Genomic DNA, 10108 nt, shown 5'->3' with positions numbered 1-10108 from the left:
TAGATTTAAGTGGTGCGTGCTTGAGTATGATTTCAATTATTTATCTTTACATCGATATATTTGTCAATTAGTTATCTAATCAACAGAAACTACTTACTCTCCTTCAATACCTTTTTGTTTATCCAATTTTTAAAAATTTAATTTCGATTTTTGAAATATATATTATATTCATGTGAGATCTTGCTAGATTCATCTTAATGCAATGAATTTTAATATATACTTTTTACAATTTATTATTATGCGAAATAAGAGATATCGAGACTCAAATTTACTTTAAAATACGTTTAAAAAATAAAATGGACAGACAAAAAGTGACGGAGGGTGTATTATTATTATTATTATTATTATTATTATTATTATTATTATTATAAATTGCATTCCATCTCATAGAAAAAGACTTTACAAGAAATTAGTGGGAGTCGAGCAACAAGTTGAGCACCCACACCTTTTTTAATACAAAAATCTCTAGTCTGTGGAAAATGTATGCCCTAGATTTGGTGATACCTGAGTTGCTCATAGCAACCGATGTAATCCTTAATAGCAGGTCAAGGGCGTCTTCACCTAGCTTTCTAAAGGTGGAGAAAGCAAAAGAGATGAATTTGCAACCGTTCTCCTCGCACTTAGCAGTGTATTTCTTCCTTTTTTTTCTACAACATTGGCTAAAGAGACACTAGGAGCCCATGATCGAGGAGACTCCTGAGCCAGCAAAGGGTGAACCTCTAGTTACATCTACACAAGCATCTTTAATCCGAAGCCAATAAAAACGTAGGAGATCTGTTGGCCTAAGATCGTTCTTCGCATCGAAGAGAACCCCATTGGCGCCTCCTTACGGATTGAGATCCCAGCTTCGCAACAGATATCTACAAGCATGTCCCGAACCAAATAATGTCGAAACTTTACACCGACATCACTTGAGGAATGGACTGTGACACTGCGTGATCCCCCCATATATCCATTCTAAAAGAGTTATAGCTCGGGCAAAGACTACTTTTGGCGAATAAGGAAATGGTGAGCCGATATCATAAAACAGAGAGATACTGTTAGGGATTCATTTTTTGTCCCAAGCCATCGATGGGAATTGTTAGCAAAAAATCTTGTGCATGTGGTTCCTGGGTAGAACTAAGGATAGAAATTTTTCTTGGGGTGAGCATGTAGCTAGACACAATGTTGTTCTCAACAACATTAAAATAGGCCCTTACCAACTTTGTCATCATATGAGGGGCTGTGGATTCATCATTGAGAGAAGAAGTGTTGCTGTCACCACGAACACGGAAGACACCAAAAAGCCTACATATTATTATTATTATTATTATTATTATTATTATTATTATTAGTATTATTATTATTATTATTATTATTATTATTATTATTATTATTATTATTATAAAAAACAGGCAAACAACAACTCTTGTACAAGTACATATTATTAGCCTATTTTTCTACTTGATCACTTTAAGATTGTAATCGATCACTTTAAAATGATAAGTGTACATTGAATCCGTTTAATGGAAATGGATCTCAGTGTGATACTGTCTTATTTGAGAATTTCTGTATTATAAAATTAATAATGTCTTTTATGAAGTACATGAAATCGTCAATATATCTAGTATATAAACAACATTAATATAGAGTGTAAGAAAACATTAATATAACAAGTTTGCTGAACGCAATTAGTTGTTTGGTAAATGATTTTTTAGCTGGTTTTTTATTGTCATTTTGGCTTTTTACTTTTAACTTTTGGTTTTCTAGCCGATCAAAAAGTCAAAAAAGTGTTAAACAAATGGTTGTTTAACCAGTTGAAAATTCCAATTTGTCCATTTTTCTCTAATAAATATTTAACAATCAAACCTAATTTTACCAAAAAAAAAATCTCCCTAAATAATTGATTTATCTAATTAGCTTAATAAACCTACAAATTGAGCTGGTCAAAAAAATCAATGGAAAAAGTCAACAGCCGGCATCAATGTGCCATAATGTGTAATCATCATATCATATATATATTATAATCTAGGAAATTTTGTGGCACGTGGCATTCACATACATCACAATTTGTGGCTCAAATTAATACCATTTTTATTTTCTCTTTTTTGTATTGAAGCTCTTAAATATCAATTAAATTTAATTATATTGAAACACTTAGTCTTCATTAATTTAATTCATCTTTCTCTGTATAAACATACATATGCTAGAAGGTAAAACTCTTGGTCTTCTTAATTTAATTATATTGAAGATGAAAAGACAAACCCATTAAGATAAACAAGAGATACATATGAGTTTTAAGAGTTGATTTTATTAATTATTTCAATTAACATGAAAATTGAGATAAAACAAGAGATACATATGAGTTTTTGTTTCGTTACTATGTGAATATGCAATTTTAGCTTAGAAATTTTAGAGGTATAGATGTAGGATAAAATAAAATTTATAAATTGAGATCAAAATTTGAAGAGTTGAGTGGAGATGAAATGGAAGTTAAGAGAGAGAAGATATTGATGAAGATGATGTTTAATTTGTTTTCATGTTGACATGTTGTGTAGTTATGAATGTCATAATAATCAATTATATGTTGTTATGATGATGATCAAGTTTAGTAAGCATACTAGATAGTGCCCGGGCGATGCACAGTTTTATTCAAATTTTTTACATATTTGTATAAACTAAGATTTTATAGTCATTTAATAAATAAAATTGAAAAGATTTTATAAATAATTGAAAAAAAAAGAAATAAAATATACGGTTTTCTAATACATTAAATAATATAAGTATATAACCTAAAAAATAAAAAAATCAATCAATATGGATAATATTATAGTCATAATTACAAAGTAGTGAAGTCAAATAAATAAATATTAGTCATAGTAACAATGACATCATTATTGAGTTTTGGAGGCAAAAATTTTGTTGAGGTTGTGACACATAAGCAATTTAAAAAACTGATGATGTCATTCGTGTTTTGTTTAAGTAATAGTTATAGATTATAGATGAGTAAGGTTTGTTTTAAGTATCACTCAAGGGTTAGTAAATATTTTTGATTAAAAATATTAATATTAGGGTGTTTGATAAACTTAACATAATTGAAGATATTTTATATTATAATTAGTTGATATTTTTTTTGATTATGTTAAAACTTTATAGATATAACTGTTCAAAATAATATTCGTATTAATTTAACAATAATGTCTAAATTAATATTATATATTTTTTATAAAATAATTCTATAATCACGTGCATAGCACCAGTAAATATAGATTTAGTGTATAATAACAATCGTGCAACAGTTTTCAATTGTCTCTTCAATAAGTTACACTTTTCGCTCTTCACTCTACTATCTCATACTCACTAAATGTAAAATTAGTACACAATATTTTAATGTGCACTAAATCTAATTAATAATACTTCTCTAATTCACATTAATTGTCCCATTTAGTTTTTTGACACTATTCATTGATCACTCTTAATTTGTTTTTTATTCTTAATCTAAACATCAAAATATAGTAAAAAAAAATCTTATTTGATTTGTCACGATATAAATTTTATCAATATCAAACTTTTAAAATTTTAAATTATACACAATTAGAAATTTAGGATTAAATTAACATATTTGGATAATGTAAACCAACTGAAGTTAATCGGTACAAAAATAATTGTTTATTGCGGAGTAGTATTTAGACAATATGTTGAAAGCCAAATTTACACTCAAAAAGGATTGCTAAGTGAGAATTGTAGGAGTAGTAGGTGAAGACCAATAATAATATAAATGAGCCAAATCTCTCTGTCTTCCTTCGCCCTCATCTCTCCTTCTCTTTCATTTATTTCTACTGCCTCTTTTTCTCACTACTCTTTCTCACTCCTTCGTTATACAGTTTGTGCTAGGTACCCTTTTGTTCACTGCCTCTCATACTATTCATAAATTGGGTGCTTTTTTCAAAGAAATTGAAATTGAAAATGAATGAACATACATACATTTTTGTTTAAAAGTTGTGTAATTTCAGACCTTCACTAATTAACTTTGATGGGTTTATGCTATAATTTAATGGGTTGATGACAAATTAGTATATATGCCTTTTATGATCTGATTTGTTAAACACTATAAATTTTGATCGAATAGTTGTGTTTGGTGGATTTCATAGCTGCTCCTGGTTACGTTTTTATCTTAAAAGTTGGTTAATTTGAGATTTTGATTTAGTAAATTTGATGGGTTTACGTTAAAATTTAATGGGTTTGTGTCAAACATTTAGTTTTTTTTATAAACTCTCTTTAATAGTTAAATGAGTTGTGGGTTTTTTTACGAATTAAATTGGATTGATTTCGACAAGTTCCAACCTGTTGGAATTAGTAGTTGATCAGGTGGTTTTGGTTAAAGTTGAAACTTACATCATATGCTTGAATCTCTATTTCTTATAGCCTTTGTAGAAACGTTACCTATGTAGTGTGAATTTGAATGTTTGATATATACTACTACATGATTATATTCAAGTCTCAAGCTTTTGAAATCAAAAGTAGAATAAGATACTAGATTTTATAGTTCTAAGATTAACCCAGGCACTATGTTGGTTTTGTTTGGTTTGATAAGCTTTCTAGAAAGTGAAAATTTGATTCAATTTGGATTGAATTTGACTTTTTATTTCTCTATATAGTACAAGAACAATGGCCTCACACATTGTTGGGTACCCGCGTATGGGACCTAAGAGAGAGTTGAAGTTTGCCTTGGAATCCTTTTGGGATGGGAAAATCAATGAAGTGGAATTGCAAAATGTTGCCCATAGTTTAAGGACATCTATTTGGAAACAAATGGCTGATGCTGGGATTAAGTATATTCCTAGCAACACCTTTTCATACTATGATCAAGTGTTGGACACCACTGCAATGCTTGGTGCTGTTCCTCCAAGATATGGATGGAATGGTGGAGAGATTGGATTCAATGTTTATTTCTCGATGGCTAGGGGTAATGCCACTGTCCCTGCAATGGAGATGACCAAATGGTTTGACACCAATTAGTAAGTGATCTCGATAGCTGCTTGTTTTTTAAACAATGTTTGTCCTGGTGCTTAATACTTCATGTTTATATTGATTGGTTTGTTCCTGCAGTCACTACATTGTCCCAGAGTTGGGTCCTGACATGAAGTTTTCATACGCCTCACACAAGGCCGTGGATGAATATAAGGAGGCGAAGGCTGTAAGTTCCTTAGTCTCTTAGATGGTTGTGTTAACTTATTTTGTTACTTCTTACTTGTTTAGTGACAAGGTTTTGTAAGATAATTGTGTTAGTTTGGACTTGTTGTCATCACTAGCTATTTGAACAGACTTGCAAACTCATAATGGTAGAAAGTCTAAAACCTTTAAATCTATACAAAGGTTTCATGTTTGTTTCTCTCTAATAGGTGTTTAAGGCAACGGGGTGTTGAATATTTGAGTATCCAACATGGTGTTTGAGGGAACCTTTTTAGTGTTAGTTTAGCTGGCTAGACTTATTGTCAATGTCAGAAAATAATCAGAGAAACATGAGGTGCATACCCTTCATAAGCCAAGGAGATACCATCCCAAAACCATATGGCAATGGGAGGAAGGGCTCCAATGACTTATAAAGTATGCACGCCTTATTTAATTCATCAAAGTAGAATAAACATCCCAACAGTTAGAGTGTTGAATATTTGAGTATCCAACATATGTGTTTGAGGCAACCAGGTGGGATGAGAAGTTTTGTGTAATGTAGGTTAGAACTACAAAATCATAAAAAAATTAAGTTCCGTTTGGGGATTTAGGGATCATAATTTCAGAGTTATGGAACACTGACGGAATTAGGCATATAGTCATTAATTGTTGTATAGAATCATGCGGCATTGTCCAAGGTTAATGTAAATTCATAGGGTTTTGTTCGCTATCTTTTTGTAGCTTGGAGTTGAAACTGTACCAGTGCTTGTCGGTCCAGTGTCTTACCTGTTGTCATCAAAGCCAGCCAAGGGAATTGAGAAGTCCTATCCTATGCTTTCCCTGCTTGATAAAATTCTTCCTGTCTACAAGTAAGGATTTGTAAAAAAATCCACCCTTTGTTCTATTTTACCGTGTTTGTCGTCCATAAGCTAATGCTAGTTACCGCATTGATATAGGGAAGTGATATCTGAACTTAAGGCTGCCGGTGCATCCTGGATTCAGTTTGACGAACCGAAACTCGTTCTGGACCTTGATGCTCATCAATTGCAAGCCTTCACGCAAGCCTATTCAGAGCTAGAGTCTTCTTTTTCTGGTGTGAATGTTCTTATCGAAACCTACTTTGCTGATATTCCAGCAGAGGCATATAAAACCCTCACTGCATTGAAGGGTGTAACTGCTTTTGGGTTTGATCTTGTTCGTGGCACAAAGACACTTGATTTGGTGAAGGCTGAATTTCCTTCTGGCAAGTATCTATTCGCTGGGGTAGTGGATGGGAGAAACATTTGGGCTAATGACCTTGCAGCTTCTCTTAGTCGCTTACAGGCTCTTGAGAGCATTGTAGGAAAAGGTATACATCATAATGAACTTTTACTGGGTTCTGTTCATTTGTGTGCTTAAAGCCTATTAATGCTTATTTGTTTTGTGCCACAGACAAGCTTGTTGTGTCTACTTCCTGTTCTCTTCTTCACACTGCTGTTGATTTGGTGAATGAGACCAAGTTGGACTCAGAGCTCAAGTCATGGCTTGCCTTTGCCGCTCAGAAGATTGTTGAAGTGAATGCCTTGGCTAAGGCATTGTCTGGTGAGAAAGATGAGGTATACATCATAATGAGCTTTTAACGGGTTCTATTCTTCGCTTCTCGTTGTTTAACTATGATCAACCAAAAAGTGGCAGCAAATTTTACTTTGTCGTTCTCTGCGGTGGCTTCTTTTTCGGGAACAATCTATTTAAAGGCAATAGTATAGCATATTTCTTTGTTTCTTGTTGTTTTACTATGATCAACCAAAAAGTGGCAGCAAATTTCACTTTGTCGTTCTCTGCGGTGGCTTCTTTTTCGGGAACAATCTATTCAAAGGCAATAGTATAGCATATTGATCTCATGTGGCTGATCATCGGGATTGTTTTTGTTCGTACTGTTCTCTGTTAAGTGTATTGTTTGAAGCCTGATTCTTTATTACCCCCATTGTAGGCCTTTTTCTCAGTAAATGCTAGTGCACAAGCTTCTAGAAAGTCTTCTCCTAGAGTGACAAATGAGGCCGTTCAGAAGGCGGTAAGTTATCCTCTATTTATCTTCCATTTCTGTTTTAGGTCTTATGGCTGTCATGTTGATCTCTTGCTTTGCTGCATAGGCTGCTGCCTTGAGGGGATCAGATCATCGCCGTGCCACAGATGTTAGTGCAAGATTGGAGGCTCAACAGAACAAGTTAAAACTTCCACTCCTACCTACCACCACAATTGGTTCTTTCCCTCAAACCATGGATCTCAGAAGAGTTCGCCGTGAATTCAAGGCTAACAAGTGAGTCGCTATTTTTTAAAAAGCAAGAAATGAAGTCAACTTAACTGGGTTCGTATTTCTGACTGTTCTTCCCATAATGTGTTAGGATCTCCGAGGAAGATTATGTCAAGGCTATTAAGCAAGAGATTAAGAATGTAGTCGATCTTCAAGAGGAGCTTGACATAGATGTATTGGTCCACGGAGAGCCAGAAGTGAGCTCATCTCAAACTTTATATCCCATGCTGTTTTCTTCTGTAAACACTTGATTCTATTTTCTGATAATTTGTTTGCTGCGATATAGAGGAATGATATGGTTGAGTATTTTGGGGAACAACTATCTGGTTTTGCCTTCACTGTTAATGGGTGGGTCCAATCTTATGGGTCTCGTTGTGTCAAGCCTCCCATCATCTACGGGGATGTGAGTCGCCCAAAGCCAATGACTGTCTTCTGGTCAACAATGGCTCAGAGCATGACGAAACGGCCCATGAAGGGAATGCTTACTGGCCCAGTTACAATTTTGAACTGGTCTTTCGTCCGAAACGATCAACCTAGGTAACAACGCCTTTTAGATGCTATGATCAAGCTGCTTTACTCATAGACCTGTCTTTGGGCTGAGTGCTCATATCATTTTTTCTCTTTTTTATTTGACATCTCTCCTTTCCGGTTTTCCAGATTTGAGACTTGCTACCAGATTGCTTTGGCCATTAAGGATGAGGTCGAGGATCTTGAGAAGGCCGGAATCACTGTCATTCAGATTGATGAAGCTGCATTGAGAGAGGGTTTGCCTTTGAGAAAGTCTGAGCAGCCGTTCTACTTGGATTGGGCTGTCCACTCGTTCAGGATAACGAACGTTGGGGTTCAAGACACAACTCAGGTTCTCATTCTTTACTCCGAGTAAATCAACGACTCTTTTTTTTTTTTCATTCGACAACTTATCTGAAATTCTCTTTGTATTTTTTTGCAGATTCACACTCACATGTGCTACTCCAACTTCAACGATATCATCCACTCAATCATTAACATGGATGCTGACGTGATCACCATTGAGAACTCGAGGTCAGATGAAAAACTCCTTTCGGTGTTTCGTGAGGGTGTTAAATATGGTGCTGGCATCGGCCCAGGTGTTTATGACATTCACTCTCCAAGAATCCCATCTACAGAAGAAATTGTGGACCGTGTCATCAAAATGCTTGCTGTCCTTGAATCTCATATCCTTTGGGTTAATCCTGACTGCGGTCTGAAGACACGAAAGTATGCTGAAGTCAAGCCAGCCCTTAGCAACATGGTTGCTGCTGCCAAGGCTGTTCGTGCCCAACTAGCCAGCTCCAAGTGAGTCAATGTCGTCCCAAAAACTGATCGAGAAAAATAAAGTGAGCTGAAGAAAAGCAAGTTTTCTGTCAATTAATCCTATTTGACTTTTTCTTGATGTGTCAAAGTTTTCCTTGCATAATTTTCAGACAAGGGCACCTGTAGAGCCCTTCACATTTACAGGAATGAATGAATTAATATTCAAGTATTCTAGTTGTATCAAATTCTGTTGCTTCTTGTTCTTATTTCTTGTTTATTGATCTAACTAAAATAACGGTTACTACCAACTTAACCCTTACCTTTATTCCTGTCCAAAACAAATAGTTTAGCTTCATAACTGGGCGCAACAAATTGTTTATAGATTGATAGATCGAAGCATATCATAGTTCTTTTGAGCGAGAAATACTGAGTATGATGATGATGATAGACTGATGTACGAGTAATTAAATCATATGCCCACCATGATCCTTACTTCCACCGAGATTGCTACGTTTTGCGGGCAAATTCAGTGGGCAATGGGAAGGTGCTGAAGGAGTCTAATGAGATGATGCACCAGAGATTGTTATGGTAAAAGAAAGATGATGCCAATGAAGGCTTCTGATCATAGATTGTGTTTTCAGGAAGATGAGATGAGCATCTTGCAAAGTTTACTATCCTTGGAGTCAAATTACTTGAGATTACATTTACTGTTGGTGTTTTGATAACAGTAAATACAGAAATCCTTTTTTGCTTTCAGAATGGATTATTCCAATGCTTTCATGAACAAAAAAGTTCATATCTTCTGACGTCTCTAGAATATGTTATTATTTAGTCACATTCACATAAGGAACCACACATTATATTTTTTAGTTTGCCTGATGCTACGATTAAACCCTTCAAAGATATTAAATTAAATTAATACATAAATATCAAAAGAAAAAGAATAGATAATATTAAATTAATGTTTAGTCTAAATTAATAAAATTTTTGACTTGTAAATGGGAAAATGAATATGATTTGTAGGTAATTGTAGTTCCAACGTCATTAATTTGTTCTGGTCAAATGCTTATTGAATTTGAAAGTTTTGTGTTGTGAAGTGTGTTCAGTACAAGAATATGACATGCATTAGTAGTTGAATATTTATTTAATTTTTAGTTTGGCAGAAGATGATCTTGCAGCTGAGGTTGTGAATCTTCGTAGTTACGAATTTTTGTTGTTTCTGAAATCTATACATTCAGTTGCAGTATGCTTCAACTACGGTTGAAAGAATTAAATATCGTTTGCTTTTAAAAAACTTGCTAGTCATTCGAACCCAACTATGAAGTCCGACTCAAATGTATAAAGATCAGAATATGATGTCGCATCCTTTTATTCAGCACTTTGCAATCTGTTTGT

General features: G+C 34.1%; 1 protein-coding gene across 1 annotated transcript; it reads left to right on the top strand.

Moving 5' to 3' along the window:
* Positions 1-3703: 3703 nt before the first annotated feature.
* Positions 3704-9103, top strand: LOC130827728 (5-methyltetrahydropteroyltriglutamate--homocysteine methyltransferase-like). The gene is made up of 12 exons (XM_057693566.1): positions 3704-3873; positions 4638-4997; positions 5089-5176; positions 5893-6020; positions 6108-6499; positions 6583-6746; positions 7121-7201; positions 7281-7447; positions 7533-7638; positions 7728-7978; positions 8099-8300; positions 8391-9103. Exons 1-12 carry the CDS (start codon positions 3758-3760, stop codon positions 8757-8759), a joined length of 2424 nt encoding a protein of 807 aa, XP_057549549.1. The 5' UTR covers positions 3704-3757; the 3' UTR covers positions 8760-9103.
* The last annotated feature ends 1005 nt before the right edge of the window (positions 9104-10108 follow it).

Source organism: Amaranthus tricolor, chromosome 11 (assembly GCF_026212465.1).
Source record: "Amaranthus tricolor cultivar Red isolate AtriRed21 chromosome 11, ASM2621246v1, whole genome shotgun sequence".
NCBI lineage: Eukaryota > Viridiplantae > Streptophyta > Magnoliopsida > Caryophyllales > Amaranthaceae > Amaranthus > Amaranthus tricolor.
This window is presented reverse-complemented; position numbering and strand designations above follow the sequence as displayed.

What these genes read in the sequence shown, in the direction of transcription:
- LOC130827728 (XM_057693566.1), top strand. Translation starts at nt 3,758, where the DNA reads ATGAGCCAAATCTCTCTGTCTTCCTTCGCCCTCATCTCTCCTTCTCTT. An exon ending in AAATGGTTTGACACCAATTA is followed by an intron (nt 4,998 to 5,088) that starts GTAAGTGATCTC and finishes TTGTTCCTGCAG; the next exon opens with TCACTACATTGTCCCAGAGT. An exon ending in AAAATTCTTCCTGTCTACAA is followed by an intron (nt 6,021 to 6,107) that starts GTAAGGATTTGT and finishes GCATTGATATAG; the next exon opens with GGAAGTGATATCTGAACTTA.